Here is a 21397-nt window from a genome sequence, read left to right on the forward strand (position 1 = left end):
TGTGTGTGTGTGTGTGTGTTCTGTGTGTGTGTGTGTTCTGTGTGTGTGTGTGTGTGTGTGTGTTCTGTGTGTGTGTGTGTGTGTGTGTTCTGTGTGTGTGTGTTTCTGTGTGTGTGTGTGTGTGTGTGTGTTCTGTGTGTGTGTGTGTGTTCTGTGTGTGTGTGTGTGTTTCTGTGTGTGTGTGTGTGTGTGTGTGTTTACTGTGTGTGTGTGTCTGTGTGTGTTTACTGTTTGTGTGTGTGTGTGTTCTGTGTGTATCTGTGTGTGTGTGTGTGTTCTGTGTGTGTGTGTGTTCTGTGTGTGTGTGTGTGTGTTCTGTGTGTGTGTGTGTGTGTGTGTGTGTGTGTGTGTGTTGTGTGTCTGTGTGTGTGTTCTGTGTGTGTGTTCTGTGTGTGTTTGTTCTGTGTGTGTGTTCTGTGTGTGTGTGTGTGTGTTCTGTGTGTGTGTGTGTGTGTGTTCTGTGTGTGTGTGTGTGTGTGTGTGTCTGTGTGTGTGTGTGTGTGTTCTGTGTGTGTGTGTGTGTGTGTGTTCTGTGTGTGTGTGTGTGTGTGTGTTCTGTGTGTGTGTCTGTGTGTGTGTGTGTGTTCTGTGTGTGTGTGTGTGTGTGTGTGTTCTGTGTGTGTGTGTTCTGTGTGTGTGTTCTGTGTGTGTGTTCTGTGTGTGTGTGTGTGTGTGTGTGTGTGTGTTCTGTGTGTGTGTGTTTCTGTGTGTGTGTGTGTGTGTGTTCTGTTTGTGTGTGTGTGTGTTCTGTGTGTATCTGTGTGTGTCTGTGTGTGTTCTGTGTGTGTGTGTTTACTGTGTGTGTGTGTGTGTGTGTTCTGTGTGTGTGTGTGTTCTGTGTGTGTGTGTGTGTGTGTGTTCTGTGTGTGTGTGTGTGTGTGTGTGTGTGTGTGTTCTGTGTGTGTGTGTGTTCTGTGTGTGTGTGTGTGTGTGTGTGTGTGTGTGTGTGTGTGTTCTGTGTGTGTAGTGTGTGTGTGTGTTCTGTGTGTGTTTACTGTGTGTCTGTGTGTATCTGTGTGTGTGTGTGTGTGTGTGTGTCTGTGTGTGTGTGTACTCTGTGTGTGTGTGTGTGTGTGAGTGAGTGTGTGTGTTCTGTGTGTGTTCTGTGTGTGTGTGTGTGTGTGTGTGAGTGAGTGTGTGTGTGTTCTGTGTGTGTGTGTGTGTGTTTTTCACTCAGGAGGTTATTTTATTTTAAACACACTGAGGAGCCTTCACCCCAAACATAAACATAACCGAACCCAAACCCAGCGCAGAGCGGTTCAGTGAATGTGGTGTTGAAAGTGTGTAGATGGGTCAGTTTATCAGTGGAGACGCTGTAGAAGGACAGAGAGCCGGCCGGACAGTCCAGATACACTCCTACTGTCTCAGAGCTGGAGGGACGAGCAGAGAGTTCAGTGCTGTTATTATTGTGACAGACAGAGTAACTGTTATTAGAGCAGCTCAGAATCCAGGACTTTACATTCCGTCCAAACCCACAGTCAGCACTGTCTCCTTTCCTGCTGATTGATTTATATGTTACTGCTATATAAACCGTCCCGCTCCACTCAGCCTCCCAGTAACAGCGTCCAGTCAGACTCTCTCTACACAGAACCTGCTCCCAGTAATTAAATCTCTCTGGATGATCAGGATACGACTGTGAAGATCCCACACGCTGCACCTTTCTGTTCCCCTCAGACAGAGAGAGATATCTGTGCGCTGTGTTTGGATCCAGAGTGAACTCACAGGAATCTGCACACAAGAAGAGACATTAGAGTGACTGTGTGTGTGTGTGTGTGTGTGTGTGACAGTGTGTGTGACAGTGTGTGTGTGTGTGTGTGTGTGTGTGTGTGTGTGTGTGTGTGTGTGTGTGTGAGCGTTTTGGTATTTGTGGTTTACGAGGACCTTTCAGCTGATTCGATTTGATTTGATTAGTTTAGTCGTCTCATTCAGAAACTCAGCTAGATCAGAACTAAAAGTGAGACGTCAGCTGTAATAAGATTGTCTTGATCTCCTTTTAGCAACAGTCAATCAAACAAAGAGACTAAAAATTTCATATATGAAAAGATCAAAATAAAACTGTTATTTTTCTATAAAGAGTGGAGTCATCATGGAAAATGGCTGCCATGGAGCTGAGAAAGAGAACTGAATCCAGAAGAAGAGGCAGCAAATGTTACACCTGTTTATAAAGACAAAGATGGGTTTGGTGTGAAATATATAAATCCAGAAAAAGGTAATTTAATATTCATATAAAAGGGGGCTAACAAAGTATCAGAGAAACAGATGGACTACAGTCTGTAACTGTAGAACTACAAAGTGCACCTATACAGTAAGTGGAGCTGATAAAATGGACAATGAGCGTAGAAACAAGGAGGTGGTCAGAATGTTATGGCTGATCAGTGTATCTTGCTGAAATGTTTAAATTGGAGCAGTTTTATTTCAACAGTTGACAGCGCTTTGCACAAATTGTTTGGTTTGTATTCAGTTATTTTTGTTGATTTTTGTTAGGAAAAACCTGGAATGGTTGACTTTGCATTTAGTCTTAATGTTTATTGGATATCACAGCTTTGGGTGAGTAAGTTTGATCGCTGGTCACACCTTTTGGTCATCTTTTTGTATATTTTCAGTTGTCTGTTTCTTTCTGGCTCATGATTAAATGCAGTGTCTTGTTCACACTGTCAGCTGGGCTTGTTTGGGGTGTCAGCTGGGCTTGTTTGGTGTGTCAGCTGGGCTTGTTTGGTGTGTCAGGTGGAGATTCATTCTGACAGTTGCGCTTTGAAAGTAGCTAAAAAGTAGCCTCTACTCTTTCTGGAAAAGTAGCTAAACTGTAGCAGCTACAAATTTTGGGAAAGTAGCTATAAAGTAGCTAACTACTAATTTTTCAGTAGCTACCCCAACCCTGAATAACACAAACAACTTGATTGTGTCCTGCGATTATTGATTACAAGGACATGTTGTGTCCTGTTGTGTCCTGTTGTGTCCTTGACTAAAGCTGTTGTGAGGGACATGTTTTTGTATAAGTGACTTAAAGCTGCTTTAAAAGAACAGGTTTGGTTTGTGACGACTGTACTTCAAGATACTTTGTTGACTTTTGCATCAATACAGTGATCATTACTGTATTCATAACACTTTGAACATTCAAATCCACATTCTTTGACATCATTATTTATTATTCACCATTACTTTATCATGTGTCATTTATATTATAATGTTTTTAGACCAACCCAAGACTTTAGTAAGAGCAGTGTTTGTTTTGTGAGGACTAAATGGGAGACTGGCAAAGGTATAACATGTTCATCAGTACATAAGAACTACCTTTAAATCAGTTTTAGAGCTGTTTACCAAAGGATTAACATTACAGTACGATATCCAAGTAATAAAGATCTTGCGCTTAATATATATTGATGGAGCTCAGTCTTTCTGTATGGTGATAGTGTCACTGTCTCTATACTGTAGAAGTGAACTCTATAATCATATCAAACAACTGAAAACTGGAGTTCTGGTGCTGCAGAAGGTGGATTTTACTGTGTCTCTAGAGTGATTGACGATGACAGTAAAGCAGCTAATAGACCAGTAGCCTGTTGCCCGTGATTAACTGAATCTTCTACCCTAATCTGTGACCTAGTTTTACATTAAAAGCTACACTGGTAGCTACGGTGGTTATTTTAAATCTGTGCTGCAGAGAATATAAAATCATGAACATGTGCACATTAAAACTGATCATATAAATATGTAAACATTGTCCTTACATTTATCTTTTTATTTGGCGTTTAAAAAGTACAGTAAAAGGTTTCCACAGTAGTATGAGTTTTTCTTCCTCTCAGATTCAAGGGTTTGTGTATCCATTAAATCAAGATTTAGAACAGCAGTGTCACACTTTCACTCCAAAATTCACACACTTCCACCAGAGCTACAGAGATTCACTCAGGAGGGGGATTTTCTTTATCAGGGATGTATTTTTTCCACTATATTCCATCTAAAAACATGTACTTTTTAAATAACTAAGTACGTTTGAAATGTGGTGGTGTAAATATGTATGTAATGTTACACAGTGTTGATTTTTAATAGGTAATCTTAAGTGAGCTAAGCTAACTAGCTGGAGCTAATAAGGTTCATGAAATATAACATAAGCATAGATCCTCTAAGACTGTTATCTTGGGCACAGATGCTCAACATAAATAACATATTTGTATCTTATATATAGTTTAGCCCTTTGTGTTAGCTGAGCATTCGTTAGCCGTGGCTGCTTTGCGTTTAGCAGACTGGGGTAACTGGGGCTGCTTTATTTTGAATTGATGTCAGGTGCAGCTGTTTAATCTTGAAATAAAGACAAGAGGCCTTATTTTCTCTGGAACTGAGGGCGTTAATAGGTTAAGATACTCAAAGTACAGTATGTTGGATTGTAATGGAGCTAAGCTGCTGCTAACGTAGTTAGTGATAGCGATAGCTATCCACGCTAGCAGTTTGAATTAATCAAGTTTGTTATTTCTTTCTTGATATGCGGCTGTTTGCTTGTTGATTTTTAAACCAGAGTACTTTCATGGTTTTAAACGTTGTAGATCAGATTTATTTTAAAGTGACAGAGTAATTTTTTATTTTTTTTATTCAGCCAGGCGAGTTTGGGTCAGCAGTGGTGAGAAGGGCGGTGTTGGGTCGCGTGTGCTCTGCAGAGAAGCAGTGGCATCCTGAGGTGAGCTTATGGCTAATGTTAGCAACCATTTAGACAAACATAACAGTCCTTTATGGGCTGGGTGAATTCAGAATGTGATAAAAGCCTGAAACAGCATGTTTATCTGATCATTCACAGTTTTATACTCGGACACAGCTGGATGGTTGAATGTGCAAACATGGCAGTGTTCGTGGTGACTTAAACTATAAAGGTGGGCTCATAATTAGAAACGCTGGTGTGGTATTTCCACAGTTAGCAGAGCTGGACTAAGACTAGTTTACTCATTCTACGAGTAAATAAAGCTGAGCTGAACAGCTGAAGGCCTAAAGGTGCTCTGCAGATTTAAAAACTGGCCAGGGCAGCATTTAGTTGGATTTTTGGAAAAATAATGTCCCAGTTGTCTGTTATCCTGCCTAATGTTAAAGTGTGGAACACTGAAATTATTAATTTGACTGTTGCTGGCTCAGCATGTCAATAACCAACAACATGTTCATGCAGTTTGATGATGCGGCGGAGAATCACCCTGATAAGTGATGCCCTGCAGCGTATCACAACATCCACAGACTAAACAGAGGAACTGGAGACAGAGTTCTTCATTCTTCATAAAGGTTTATGTTTCCAAATGGGGCTCAATAATGTTATGGCAGTGAACAGTGGCATGTTTTCCATATTCATCAGACTCTATATTCACACAGTTAAATTAGGACTGTATGATTGGAGTTAGAATCTATATGATGTGTTAAACGACATGGAGGGGTCTTCACTGGCAGGAGCTCCAGTAAAAATATAATTTAAGCTGTTAGACAGTCAGAATACAGTCTGACTTAGCGCAGCAATGTGGTCCTGGTTTCAGTTGGGTGACTAAAACAGACAAGCTGCTAAATGCTGTGACTACACATACAAACACAGTTGGGACTGTGAGACTGTCAGTACTGACCATCCTGTTTTTACACTCGTAAAGTGTTTCACTCTGCAGGAGCAACTTTGTGTGTTTTCACCTAAAATGTTCTGAAACTAAAGGAACGGTTCACTGAAAAATCAAATTCATCCAGTTTTCCCCTCACAAGCCTCATGAGCCAAAACCTGTTCAGTGTCTGAGGTTTGCTTCTTTATCTTTAGCACTGGAGCTACAAGGCTAATTGAACTTGTTAGCTACATTAGCTTTGTGGCTCCAATACTAAAACTAAAGAAGTAAACTTCAGACACCAAACCTGTCTCGGCTCATAAGCTGTGTAGATGTTATTCTGCTGTATAAAGGAGCGTCAGACGCCTTTTAAACTCTCTCAAACACACGTTTCACTGTTGTCTGTGAAGAACTGTGACTGAAAACTCTTCCTCTAGTCTGAACAATAAGCTTCACATTATCAGTCTGCACGTTTAAGAGCACCATATGTCATCACAGCTGACCAATCAGCAGCAAGGATGTCTTCTCTCTAGTCACTCATCCAACCAGGATGAAAGGTGAGTTTTGGCTGTTTTCACCTGGAGCTGAACAACACTTTACACACAGATCACCAGACTGAACTGAAAAACTCTGATTCTGTCACCTTTTTCTTTTTGTTTACTTTAATGGTGTCTAGAATTGATGCTGCAAAGCAGGATGGGTATTTAGGAAGACTGGTCAATGATGACCATACAAAGGAATAAATATGTGCAGATGATTCACCACACCTGTGTTTGTGATTCATGACAGTCAGCCAGGTGATGAGATGATGTGTGACTATGGAGAAAGTGGATCTGGAGAACTCAGCTTTGTAAAATAAAGATATTTATCCTCAAATTACTGTCAAAGGCGTTTTTGAGCTTTAAGTCATGAATGTAATCTTCAGTGTTACAGATTAAGTGATATGTTTATATAATATGATTAAGTTGAATGGAAATGTTTAGCCACACAACAGTTTATAGAATTTATAGAGTATTTTAATATTTTCTTTACAGCTGTAGCATCATAACATTAGCATTAACTCTTACGGGAGCTAAATAAATGGTGCACAAAGGTCTTGGATTAAACGTCTGAATGTCGTGTTGTTTTAGAAACATATAAATACAGTTTGGTTGATACTTGTAACTCACTGATCTGCGTATTCCAGCACATTATGGAAGTTACTGTATACTGAGCAGGTGGTCATTCTTAGGATGGGTTATTTTGTCTCAGCTCCTCAGTTAATGCTGTGCAGGCCATGGAGTCACCTGGTAGCCTTTGTAGTGCTTGTGCTAACAGGCTAAACATTTAAGTAGAACAAAAGAAACTTTAGAAGCCCATAAAGCAGTACATAAATATTCAAAAATAAACTGGCTTTACAAAATAATAACTGTAGACGTTCACACACCAGACACTTCATTAAGTCCACTTACTTTAATCTACACTCACTGTCCATTTTATCAGCTCCACTGACCACATAGTCTCATTCTGTAGTTCTACAGTTACAGACTGTAGTCCATCTGTTTCTCTGCATACTTTGTTAGCCCCCTTTTACCCTGTTCTTCAGTGGTCAGGACCCCCATGGACCCTCACAGAGCAGATACTATTTGGGTGGTGGATCATTCTCAGCACTCCAGTAACACTGACATGGTGGTGGTGTGTTAGTGTGTGTTGTGCTGGTCTGAGTGGATCAGACACAGCAGTGCTGCTGGAGTTTTTAAACACCTCAGTGTCTCTGCTGGACTGAGAATAGTCCACCAACCAAAAATATCCAGCCAACAGCGTCCTGTGGGCAGCGTCCTGTGACCACTGATGAAGGACTAGAGGATGACCAACACAAACTGTGCAGCAGCAGATGAGCTATCGTCTCTGACTTTGCATCTACAAGGTGGACTGACAAGGTAGGAGTGTCTAATAGAGTGGACAGTGAGTGGACACAGTGTTTAAAAACTCCAGCAGCACTGCTGTGTCTGATCCACTCGTACCAGCGCAACACACACTAAGACACCACCACCACATCAGTGTCACTGACCCACCACCTAAATAATACCTGCTCTGTGGTGGTCCTGTGGCGGTCCTGACCACTGAAGAACTGGCTAATTCTAGAAGTGTCTGTAATTAGTTTTACCATATTCTACAGAGTGCACCTATATGGTCAGATGAGCTGATAAAATGGACAATGAGTGTAGATTCACTCACTCAATGTTTGTGTTTACATGCAAAATTCATAGATTTTTGCCAATCAGATTGAATACATTCCAATTATAGATTCAGACTGAGGTGTTTATTCTCACTCTACTCACCACTGATGAAAATTTCTGTTTACATGCTCACTACGAGAAATAAGATCCAAACTTACAACGCGTGCACAGAGTACCTCTTAGTATAGACGTTACCATGCCAACGAGTCCAGTCAGAGTGAGATGAGCAGCAGTGAGCAGCGCTTGTGTTTTTAATGTCTTTAAAATGATGTCAGACTCAGGAAAACGTCCTTCACATGTCTTTATTAAAGAAGGCCGAGAGGAAGACGTCGTGTTCTGAGACACATAAGCTGTACGTCCGTCCCACCGCCGTCTTTTAAACATTATTGTTCAATCGGATAGAAACTGTATTCCGAATGGCCTCAATTAGACTAGTCTATTCCGACTGAGCTATTTGTCAGATTATTAACGGATTATTAGGCTGCATGTTAATGTGACTTGTTTTTAATTTGGCAAACAGTAAACTGGTCTATGATAATGATGTGTGCATGCATGCTTGGTTAACCGTTTAAGGTACCAGTTTCTGAACACTGAAATCAATGTTTGACACCATACGTTTCATTGCAGGAAAATGGAGAAAACATACAGAATAACTATTCAATGAATGTGATGTTTTAATGTGACTGTTTACTTGGATTTGTTTTATAGTTTTATAGTGTTAAACTTTGCTGCTCTGAAACACAAGTGCATTAAGGTGTGCTGCTAACTAGGTTAACTACTCTAGCTGATTGCTCGTTCCAGAAACAATGAAAAGATATTTCTCTGACAAGCTGACTGTTTTCACATCATCCACTGAGAAGAAAAAACCTTTACAGAAGATGACGAGTCCTCCTAAGTATCCAGTGTACCAGTTAGCTGTGATGTTAACTCTCTGATACTTTGTAACACAAAAACTTTCAGATTTTGGCTGTTTATGAATAATAAAAATAAAAGTGTATTATTTTGTGCGCTGTAAGATTTTGTGCTCCATATTTTTTGAGAATCCTAACTCCAGCACTCTCACCTAATAAGTAATCATACAGTCCTACATTCAGCCGATGTTCTTTTTTCTATTTTATTATTATTGTGTTTTCCTTCTCTGTGGTTAACAGAGTATCTGTTCATTAACTGTTACTCACATATCGAATTATTCAGAATTCATATTCCTAATAAATGCACTTGTTCAGTTTTCTGGAAGTACTGACTGAAAAACATACTGTGATGTAATTTATCACTGTATCATTGTATCATCCAGCCCTTACACACATTGTGTTCCAGCAACACACACGACCATTTCAGTGTCAAGGCTGTGCTGAGCATAATGGATTATGGTGATCAATCTATGAATAATCATCTACAATGAATGATCAATCTATGGTGGTCCCTTTTCACTGTTAACTGTTTATTATATTGCTTCTTGTGTAACATAATTATTTTATGGTATAAACTACTGGCTACGAGAGAGAATGACATTTATTAAATATACCAGCCAACTTATCATTCATGTTTTATATTTTAAAAAGAATATATTAACATCAGAGGAAGTCACTGATTAAACTACAAACTTTCAGATACCTGATAAATTCCTTATTCATTTTCCATAATGCCTTGTTACGCAGCGTCACGACGCATCATTTATACACCTGATCATTATTTAAGTACTGGAGTTTTTTCTGTTCCTGTTCTTGATTTAACAGTCAGAACAGTGTGTGTGGTTAGTTTTCACCATGTCCTTACAGTGTGGTATGAACAGGAGAATTGTGTGTTTTCATCTCCTGATATTTAAACTGGAAAATGTCCTGACTGCACTGTGAAAGTTCAGACGTTTTAAAGATGGTAGATAGTAAAATATCAACTGATGAACTTAATATATGAACTTTCTGTAACACAGAACTGTTTTCATCTCTAGATCTCTCAGAAAGGCATGTTCCAATATTGTAGGTTTATGTGACGATGTGTGTGTGTGTGAATGGATGTGAGTGTGTGTGTCTGTGTGTGTGTGTGTGTGTGTGTGTGTGTATGTGAATGGGTGTGAGTGTGTGTATGTATGTACTTACATTTCTTCAGTCCTGGTTTGATTCTGTTCTCACCTGCATGTTCCAGTCTAAACACACACACACACACACACACACATTAATATACTCATTTAAATGTTCTCACCTTCCTGTCTCTCTCTCTCTCTGAGTCTCTCTCTGTCTATATTTACTGCGTGAGGAGAGAAAGTGGTGTCTGTTTACACTGATTAGTCGTTCTTTTTTAAGTGTTTCTTATGGAGCCTTTTTCTACATTATGATCACTGAGTCTGTACATTTGTAGCCTGTGTGACACTAGGTCCCAGCTGGGATGGAAACAGGACGGGCACTAGGACCCAGCAGGAAGGCTAGTGTTCAGAGTCGAGAGCAAACGTGAATATTGTGAGCTGTTTCGAGACCCGTCAGAACGCCACTGTAGTCTGGAGTCACGGTACGTGTGATTATTTTAGCACGTTTGTTGATGTGGGCATTTTGGTAGTTCACAATCTCTGTGTAGAAGTTTAATGGGTTGTTTCATTTACTCTGTAGCTGAATGCAGTCTTGCTGCTTTGCCCTGCAGTCAGAAAGATGAGATACAGGTAACTATGTTGATTTGTTAAAGCTAAGCAACGCCGCTGGGGGTTTTAATGTGTTTTATACAATGGAATGGTTTGGCATTTGTTCTAGTCCCAAATGCTGCAGTGCTAGCAATGATTTTATGAATTTCTTTAGTGATAAAATTGAAAAAATTAGGCAGAAAATTCAGAATACGCAATTAAACTCTAGAAACCTGCTGCCTTATAATGCCAGCCTCAACCTTGAAAATATTATAATTCCTGCAGAGAGGCTGGAATCGTTTACCTTACTCCAAGAAAATGAACTATTTAAAATAGTCTCTTCCGCAAAATCATCTACCTGTATGTTAGATCCGATTCCTACAGGGTTACTCAAGGAAATTCTGCCAGAAATAACCAAGCCTATTCTGTCAATAATAAACTCTTCTCTTAGCCTTGGGTACATCCCAAAATCTCTTAAACCAGCAGTAATTAGACCACTGATTAAGAAAGCGAACCTCGATCCATGCGAACTTTCAAATTATAGACTCATCTCGAATCTCCCCTTTATATCGAAGATCTTGGAAAAAGTTGTAGCAAAACAATTAAGCTCCTATTTGCATAGGAATCAAATACACGAAAAATTTCAATCTGGTTTTAGGCCACATCATAGTACAGAAACAGCACTAGTAAAAATTGTAAATGACCTATTATTATTTTCTGACCAAGATCATGTGTCCTTGTTAGTCCTCCTCGATCTTAGTGCGGCATTTGACACAATAGACCACACTATCTTACTAGACAGACTAGAAAACCTTGTAGGGGTAACAGGAATAGCTCTTTCTTGGTTCCGGTCCTACCTCACTGATCGGTATCAGTTTGTTAATATAAACGGTGAATCATCTGTTCTCACAAAAGTAAAATATGGTGTTCCACACGGCTCTGTTTTAGGACCTGTATTATTCACATTATATATGCTACCACTAGGCACCATTATCAGTAAACACGGCATAAAATTCCACTGCTATGCCGATGACACTCAGTTATATTTAGCAAGCGACCCAGATGATAGAATTAAACTTAGCAAGATTGAAGACTGTATACAAGACATAAAGGACTGGATGTCGAGTAACTTTCTCCTTCTAAACTCAGATAAAACAGAGGTTCTGCTTCTTGGTCCAAAAGCAGCTAGAAACAAACTGTCTAATCTAACACTTAAACTTAACAATTTCTCAGTTGCATCAAGCTCATCTGTAAAAAGCCTTGGTGTCATTATAGACCCTGATCTGTCCTTCGACGCACATATAACTAAGATTACTAGAACGGCCTTCCTGCATCTCAATATTGCAATATTGCTAAATTGAGAAATGCATTCTCTCTACAGGATGCAGAAAAGTTAGTTCATGCATTTATTACTTCAAGGCTAGATTACTGTAATGCCCTGCTGCCTGGATGTTCCAGCAAAAGCCTTAACAAGCTTCAGTTGGTCCAGAACGCTGCAGCCAGAGTCCTTACAAGAACCAGAAAGTTCGACCATATCAGCCCAGTTTTATCAGCCTTACACTGGTTGCCAGTAAAAATTTCGGATTGATTATAAAATTCTCTTGCTGACTTATAAAGCACTAAACGGACTCGCCCCTCTGTACCTGAGTGAACTTCTCTCTCACTATGAACCATCACGCCTACTTAGATCACAAGGTGCTGGCTTACTATTAGTACCCAGAATTAATAAAGTTACGTCAGGGGGGAGAGCTTTCTCATACAAAGCCCCCCAGCTTTGGAATAATCTTCCTGTTAATGTTCGGGACTCAGACACAGCCTCAGTGTTTAAGTCTAGGCTAAAAACTTACTTGTATAGTCAAGCCTTTGGTAATTAGTTTTCCCTGTTAGTTCTATACCTGCCAGAGTCTCTGCTAACACTGTAATCTGTGATCGGTCACCCATTACAGAACTGACTCTGTGTGTTTTCCTCTCTGTGTGTTTTCCTTTCTTTTCTTCGCCGAGTTGAACAGCTGCCCATCCTGTGCGTCTGATGCTGCTGCCTTTTCTGCCTCGATCGGGTGCCACTGCTCGCCAGCCCTCTGGACCGGCTTACCAACATTGAGCCTCCTGCTGTACAACGCCGTGCAAACCTCACCCTCACAACCTGACCCCACTGATACTACTGCTGTTGCTACATGAACTATACAAAATTATTCACTTGAACCAATAAATCATTCAAACTAATTCAAATTAATCAATCACCCATTGTAGAACTGACTGTGTGTTTTTCCTCTCTTTCCTTTGCCGAGTTGAACAGCTGCCCATCCTGCTGCTGATGCTGCTGCCTCTGCTGCCTTGATCGGGTGCCACTGCTCACCGTGCAAACCTCACCCCCACAACCTGACCCCACTGATGCTGATGCTGCTGCTTCTGCTGCATGAACTGAACTATTCAAATTAATTGTTTGCTTCACGTTTTACCCTGGTTTTGTACTATAATTCTTTATACTAACAATGTTTACTATCCGGTGTCGACCAGAGGAGGATGGGTTCCCCTTCTGAGTCCTGGTTCCTCTCAAGGTTTCTTCCTGTTTATCTTGGGGAGTTTTTCCTTGCCACTGTCGCCACTGGCGACGCTCATGGGGGCTCGGACCCGGATTTCTTTTTGTAATGCTCATTTCCTTGTAAAGCTGCTTTGTGACAACACCTGTTGTAAAAAGCGCTATATAAATAAACTTTACTTACTTACTTACTTTTGGATATTTATTATGTTTGGTTAATTGTGGAGGCTGGTGACTGAAGGAGAGCTTCCAAAGGGGGTCAGCAGTTACAGTTACTGATGTAACCTACAAACAGGTAATGTGTGTGTGTGTGTGTGTGTGTGTGTGTGTGTGCCCGCCTATTTCACGCAGTGCTTTTTGTTAGTTTTGCAGTTATTTTGTTTATCTTTGAGGGGTCTGAGGGGGTGTAAGGGGGTCTGTTTCTGGGTGTGTGCAGTTGCTGAGATTCACTGTGTGGTGGTCTGACTGTGTCTGATCAGTGAGAGTGGAATTGTAAAGCTGTTTGTGGTTTTTCAGGGCCAATACTCATCATTAGTAATCAATAATATATAACCAATAATATATATAAAATATATTTACCACAAATTTGATGTTTGTAATCCAACTCACAACTTACATTAAATTAACATAAGAACATTATATTATACAGTGCAGTTTGTAAAAATAGCCTAACTTATAATATTTTTGTTATTTTTGAACAGATAAAATAAATGAATTAAACAGCTCTCAGTGATTTTTCACAGCCACTGATGTTTGTAAGAAAAAGTGAGCTCAAACATTAAATTGAATAAACTATACAAACATATTTACACAGGTTTTATATAAAGCAGATGTGGAGTTTGAGACACTGACAGTGTTGAAAGGGTCACATCAGTAGAGGAGCCTTTCCAGTACATGAGTTTAAGTGAGAAAGACTTGATACAGACTAAAAACTGTATTAGTCCTAAACTAACCAAACACACAGAACTGTAAATGTAAATGAGCAGTCATGCAATAAAAACTGCTTTGTAATATAAACACCAGTCAGGCTGTATGAACAATAACATGTTTATTAGTGATGGTGAACAACACTGCTGTTATCTGGAGGTGTATTTTTCTTCTTTCTTCTTCTTAGTAAATATTGTTTTGTCCCCAAATCACCTCACAGTTTTCAAGATATCAACGCCTTTCCAACTCAGGAATGTTCAGTCTGATCTGGAATGGTGTGCTTGTATACAGTTTTTTGATAGAAATAAATAGGGTGCAAAAGTTTGTGCACCCAACTTAAATAACCGCCAGAACACTTACATCATCATCCTCTTAGATCATGAACGCAGACCACAGTCAGTAAACACTCTGGAGCCAAAGGTTTATCATACAAGACACACAATACATTCTCTAAACAAACACCACACACTCTACTCACATCTAACACACATTCCACACAGACCACACCCAACACCAAGGATGGGGGAGTGGCTAAGTATCGCACTACTTTTTGTAGATAACTACAATTTTTTGTAGCTAATAGCTGTAGCACCTACACATTTTTGTGTAGCTACAGTGATCATTTTCGCTGCAATTTCGCTACAGACTTCAGTCAATCCGCCCAAAATCTGAACCACAGAATGCGGTCGTTAACAGGATTGGTGGCGACTGTGCAACTCTGACTGAGCTGATCACCCTTCACTAGCAGGCTTAGCTCAGGGATCGGTAACTGAAATGTTAAGAAGAGCCATTTTGTCCATCAACAAAAATGAAACCACCTCGGGAGCCACAACATGTCCGTTTTACCATCTTGGCTATAAGTCTCAGTGTGTGCTCGGCCATGCAGGTTTCTCCTGTACAACATCCAGAGGATCCGACCCTTCCTCACTTGAAAGGCCACCCAGGTTCAGTTTCTTGTCATCTCAAGGCTTGACTACTGAAACTCGCTCTTGGCTGGTCTTCCTATGTGGCCATCAAGCCTCTGCAACTCATCCTGAATGCAGCAGCACGGCTCGTCTTCAATCTCCCCAAGTTCAGCCACGTCACCCCACTGCTGCGCTCCCTTCACTGGCTTCCTGTAACTGCACGTATCAGATTTAAAACCCTGATGCCTACAAAGCCAAAAACGGACCAGCCCCTCCCTACATGATGGCAATGGTCAAAACTCGGACTGTACCACGAGCCCTTTGAGCTTCGAGTACAGCTCGGCTTTAAACTTGCCTACTGGCCACAATGTCTTGAGTAGAAGTCAAATTACATCATTACCAAATTATCGCATCACTGATCATATTCACACGTACACACCCTAATCAAAAAATATGCTGTCCAAAACAAAGGCTTTTGATTCCATATGGCACCAAGGATTATCTTACAGGCTTACTGAACGTGATGTTGGAGTAAAACATGCAATCTAATTAAATCAATACATACAGGAAATAGGTGCAGAATAAAAATTGTTAAGATTTTGTGCAACATACATTCCACTTCAACTCCACTTATTACCAGATAGAATGCTTTCAAGAGCTCCATGAAGAAAATGTTCCAGTCTCCATGATCTGCTCTATGTAGAGACCTGAATGCCAGATTACAAAGTGCAGATATCTATTTATAAATATTTATTCAGCCAAACACTACAGAGCACAATTCAATAGCACATTCAGCACTCACTTTCCACTGTGTTTTCAACATGGAAGGATGTGTTTGTGTGAAAATGTGGAAATTTTACATGCTGTTCTTCACTGGGCAGCAGTGCTGTGGACAATAGCAGATGTGGAACAACCTCAACTGACCCTGTCAGATCTCTGTCCCGCAATGCTGTATCTGAAGAAACATGGACTATTTATTTATTCATTTCTGAGAATATAAAGGACTCGAAACACGGAAACAAGTAACCACATAACTAAAAAAACTAGAGAAATCTGTAAAAAAAAATCCTACGTCCTTTGCTAAATTCCCTCAAATCTGGAACAAAGACATGATCACTCCCATCCTTATAATTTAAAATAAATTCAGTCCCACAAACTACAGAGGAATCTGTGTCAGTGGAATATTAGAAAAAATCTTCTATAATTTAACCAACATCAGGATTCAAACATTTCTAAACCAACACAAGATAATCAATAAATCTTAAACTGGCTTCTTACCAATACATTGAACAGCAGACAATCAGTATACCATACAGACTATAAATAAAAATAAAAATCACACCCACAACAAATCCAGAGGAAAAATCTCTGCCTGTTCTGTGGACTGTGGGAATATTACAATTTCAAAACAAAACGTGAGTGAAAGAAGTCTGCAGTTTGAGTCTAACCTTAAACTTATATATAAATGAATTGGTCACCACATAATTCAGTTAATCCTGGACTCACCTTAGAAGGTAAAAAAATAAATTGTCTAATGGACGCAGACGATTTAGTATTATGAGGACCAACAGAATCTATAAATATTGGAGACTTACAATAAAGACTGGGTCCTTAACAAATACAGACAAATAAACAAATCCAGATTATAGGAGAAGAAATGTCAGTTTATTTTTGGAAATGCCTTAAGACCTCACACCATCAACTACACAGATTTTAGCCTGATATTACATTCAGGAGAAAATTTTAAATCAGCAATTATATAATTGACAGAAATTGACAGATTTTATTACATTATCTAAATTCGAACATCCATTGCAATTTGGTTAAAATTATTCAAATTAATAATCGAACCAATGTTATGACCGTGAAATCTAAGGAAAAGAGCAAATAAAGAAATGAAAATTGGGGAAAACATTCAAAAATTCAAAGTTATTTGAATTCTGCAAAAACAAACATCCTGCAGGTGAACACAGATGTTTCTAATCTGGCCAATAGAGCAGAGCTGGGCAGATTTCCACTCATTCTGGACATTGAGAAAAGATGTTGTAAATTCTGGTACCACCTGAACCAGATCCAGGAACCAGAACCACAAGCGGGCATTTGACCCACCACTTTTCAAAGTACTGGAGTGATGCCCCACTACTTTTAGAGTTCAGGATGCATATAAAAACCCCCACTTTCTCTAAACTGCAAACTTTAGTTCGATTTTGACATGCAAACACTGCACTCGTATTCAGGTCCAAACCAAACAACTGAACTGAGCTAATTCACAAGGAAATTTAACACCAGAGCACGTTTTTTCCAGTGCACATTTTTGCTGTACTGTCTGCACAATTTGTTGCTATAACATGTGACTCTTTAGAAAGAGTATTGTTTCTGCACTGTGTGCTGCTGTAAATAACAAAAGACCAGCAATAAAATAATAATGCATTTGATTATGGATTGTGGAGCAAATTTTTGATCAAGCATCAGCGACCTGATCGGTTAAATTAAAATTTATATACATACAAATGATAAGCATCTCCATTTCCTGTTTTTATGTTTTCATGGTGGTGAACGTGAAAGTAACAGGGTGCTTGCATCCCTGTAAAACTTCTGATCAAGAAACAAACACCCACATGTGTAATTACCACTTTAGCCCTTGCAGTCTTCCATCCAAACCAAAAGAAAAAGATAAAATATCACAAATAAACAAACTGTGGTGCGTCTTTAGAAAATGAACTAGGTATGAAAGCAGCCTGATGTTCTTCAGAGATGTTAGCTAACAAATATTGCTGAGGCTGTGGCTACTGAAGCAGCATCAAAACAAACACTGACACTTCATAATCAGGTTCAGAGGAGGATAAAATAGTCTAAATCAGTACTCAAGTAAAAGTATTGACACTTGCATAAAATAATTAAGTAAAAGTACTCCCCCCCAAAAACCATGAGCAGAAATACAAAAGAACCAGGTCGAAAAACTACTTAGATACTGAGTACTGCAGTGGAACTGCTTAGTACCTCCAGCATTTATCAGCAAAGGAACTGAAGATTGTGCGGCTCTATTCTTCTCTTTCTGGGATTTTTTGGTCTAAAATACAAAGCTCCACAGTCAGAGATGTAACCAATCACAAAGCAGTACAAGTATTGTCACCATAAAAACAAACTGAAATTAAACACAAAAAATGAATTTCTTTACTCACTAATATACTTTAATACAAGTAAAAGTAATATGATAATGTTTATTTTTTCCGGTTAGTGTTTAGTGTTTTTTAGTGTCTATTTAAATTCACACTTTTCCTGTTTACCATCTATTTAATATTATTGCTTTAACATTATGGGGTCTGAGAGTAGCGCAGTTTCAATACTCTTTATGTCCTGTACATATTGTAGCATTGACAATAAAAGCTGACTTGACTGGATTTGAAAATACTCAGGAGTCCATCAGTATTTCACTGAAGTACATGTACATGAGCAAATGTAACTAGTTACCACTCACCTCTGAGTAGGTTTATAAAGACATGTCATTAATATGACATAAAACGCAATTTCAGTCAGTGGCCTAATTGCATTTCGTCACTCAGCCAGCCATTGCTCAGTTCACGAGCAATTAACAGGAATAATGTCTTATAACTAATGCTTCATCATTAGTTAACCATATTTATACCCCCTACAGTAAAGGGATAAACTATCCTAGAGCATTCACATGAGCAATTAACAGGAATAATATATTATTACTAATACTTCATCATTAGTTAACAATGTTTGTGCTCCCTACAGTAAAGGATAAAATATTATACAAACTACATACACAAATACATGAAGAACCATTTGGAAGAAAAAAACACTTTATAAGTCACATAAAACTTTACTAGGAAACAACTAAGTAACAAGTAACATGTAACATGTACAAGAACAAAAACATTAACTAACAATATCACAAACTAGCTGCCTAGATAACATTACCATTCCATATCTGTCTGCCCTAGAAAACTGTAATCAGGTCTTGCTTTGTTCATGTTACACAGCAGCCTGTTTATGATAAAGAACTCAGACAGTCCTTAAAGGAGGATCTCTAACAGAAAAAAGCTAGGCTAATGCCATTGTCTTTCAAAATAAAGTAGGATAAAATGCTGCACACCAGATTAACCACACAGATGAAACTTAAAGCAGTAACATTAGTATGAAATGAATTCTGAAGCAAATCCACAGATAAAGTAGAAATATACGGCATCCAGTGCAGACAACAGTGGACAGCATAGTGTCCATGCTCAGAACAATAAAGTTTTGATAGTCCATTCAAACGCAAACATCACTGTTGTCAACATAAGAGTCCTGGATATGTGTACAGTTTTGTTTTTATGTTTGTTATTTATTTGTAACACCTTTTATTACTACTAATTCAGCTACTATTACCACCACACAAAATAGAAAAATAATCTAAAAATAAAAAATTCACATATGATGAAGGCCAGTAATGGTTAGTTTTGACATTAGCTTCAGCCTTACCATCTGATAAAGAAAGTATATGTTAAATAATAATGTTAATAATAATCAAGTAGTCTAAAAACTGCAGCAACTGTATACATGCATTATTATTATTATTATTATTATTATTATTATTATTGCATTTGGCATGTTATTCTACTCACGAATCATTAGCATTACTGATCTTTATTTATTTTGTTAATATCATACCATTTTTGACCCTTACATTTATTTGATAGTAACTATTGGATGACATCATTTTCATTATTCATTCATAAAGTATAATTACACATCATTCTTAATATGTATGGTTTTTCATGATTTGTACTGTGAATATTTAATGTTCATTACTATGAATATTAAATATGTTCATTCATGATCTGTTCCCTTTTGCTATTATTTTATTATCTTAGTTACTATATTACTTAATCTTTCCATTCAGTTTAAACCTATTATTATTATTATTATTATTATTATTATTATTATGAAAAAGAAATAGGTCTTGTTAGTCATTCATTTATGAGTAAGTTTACATGGTGCTATACTTAGGAAGAGTTTCTGAAGAAACATACTAATTACTGAACATTTTTAAGTTAATGAAGTAGTGATGAAAGGAAATGCACTCCAGAATGATCAGTACAGAGAAAAGCCTTTAACATGCAACTGGAGCCTCCTGGAGCTCTCAGCTCTCAAACACACCAAACACAGCAAGAAAACCACATCTCTCCTCAACCAGTGAAAACATGTTCATTCCGTTTGCATATCAGGCCACTCCTGCACATGGCTCTTGACTGTTACAGAAGTGATTAATCTTTCCCTTTTTGCATTAACCTTATGCATGATTTGCTTCAGAATTCAATTCATTTCATACTGATGTTACTGCTTCAGCTCATGTTAATTTGGGCTTGAAAAACTTAAACAGTGACTTTCTGGTCTGTATCAAAGACCTTGACACTGTGATCCTACAGGAAACGTGGAGCAAGGCTGACACTGTCACTCACTGTTCCAGAAAATACAGAGAAATTATCAAATAGCTGAACACAGTGCATCAAGGCAGATGCTCAGAGGGACTAATAATTTAAACACATTCTAAAAACAAGAAAATGTATTCGGCTTAAAATGGAAACACTACTTCTTCACAGAAGGACATACGCTGTATTCCTCTGTGTCAAAGACATCACACCCTTAGAGCCCCCTACTACTGGGAAGACTGTGTTTTCTGTGTTAAGGAGACAGACGTGCCATTTCCAGAACCGGTAAAATGTGCTCATCTGCTCAAACCTGAATGTCAAAACATGGATTATTTTCCTATCAATACAATGTACTGTATTTATTAATACCAGTTCCCTTTACCCCACAGAAACAACCATGACAACGTGATAAACAGAAACAACTGGGTCTGTACATCATCAATGGTTCATTATGAGGAGACTCTTTGGGAAATACATTTGGCTCACCTCTTGACTAGACTATATGATAACAGATTTAAACCCTTTCTCTCTCAGTGCATTCACTGTTAAACCACTGACCCCTCTGTCTGACCACAGCCAAATCACTGTGTTCATTAAAAGGACAGAGACCAACAGCACTGCACACACTCAGCCCAGTGAGCTGTACAGCATCAGGAGACCATACAGATGGACCTAAAACAGCACAGAAGAGTTCCAGAAAGCAATTGTAGACATTCAAATACTTAGACAGCTTTCTAAACCCCCCACACACTCACTGTAAAGTTATTAGCTAGGTTTCCATCTATGTATTTTTGTGCTTATTTTCTAGGGGTGGACAGTATGATTACATTTATTGTTATTATGAGAAGAAACTGTCACATTACAATAAGGAATCTAAATGCAATATAAAAAACTTTATATCAGTTCAACATAAACATAACTTAATGTTGTAACAAGCAATTTAACTGGTCTTATTCAAATCAATTATTTGAATTTCTTTGAATGCAAAGCAAAATTTTAGTTGTTAATTTTAGTATGAACAAAAGCAACATGTTACATCAAACCTTAAGAACACTTCAAATAAACTTCTGCCCTATTTCACGTTTAATAGTGAATGATCTTAGAAAGCTTTCAGGTTTTTTTCAGCTGCCCCCCTGTGTTTTTCGCATGCCCCACTCATGAATTCTCCTGCTGGGGCTGTGGAGAAACTGTGGAGTTCTGTAAAATTATTTC

At 38.6% G+C, this 21397-nt stretch overlaps 1 protein-coding gene across 6 annotated transcripts in view; it reads right to left on the reverse strand.

The window, feature by feature from the left end:
- Positions 1 to 1114: 1114 nt before the first annotated feature.
- The window catches only part of LOC118800201 (NACHT, LRR and PYD domains-containing protein 12-like), a 95524-nt gene continuing 75241 nt past the window's right edge, over positions 1115 to 21397 (reverse strand). For all 6 annotated transcript variants that reach the window (XM_036560392.1, XM_036560391.1, XM_036560389.1 and 3 more), the window contains 2 exons: positions 9865 to 9911; positions 1115 to 1728 (listed from right to left, as the gene is read on the reverse strand). In XM_036560392.1, coding sequence (XP_036416285.1) covers positions 1187 to 1728; positions 9865 to 9911 — 589 coding nt within the window. In that variant the 3' untranslated portion in view covers positions 1115 to 1186. The remainder of the gene's footprint in view (positions 1729 to 9864; positions 9912 to 21397) is intronic.

The sequence above is a fragment of the Colossoma macropomum genome, unplaced genomic scaffold (genome assembly GCF_904425465.1).
Source record: "Colossoma macropomum unplaced genomic scaffold, Colossoma_macropomum, whole genome shotgun sequence".
Lineage (NCBI taxonomy): Eukaryota > Metazoa > Chordata > Actinopteri > Characiformes > Serrasalmidae > Colossoma > Colossoma macropomum.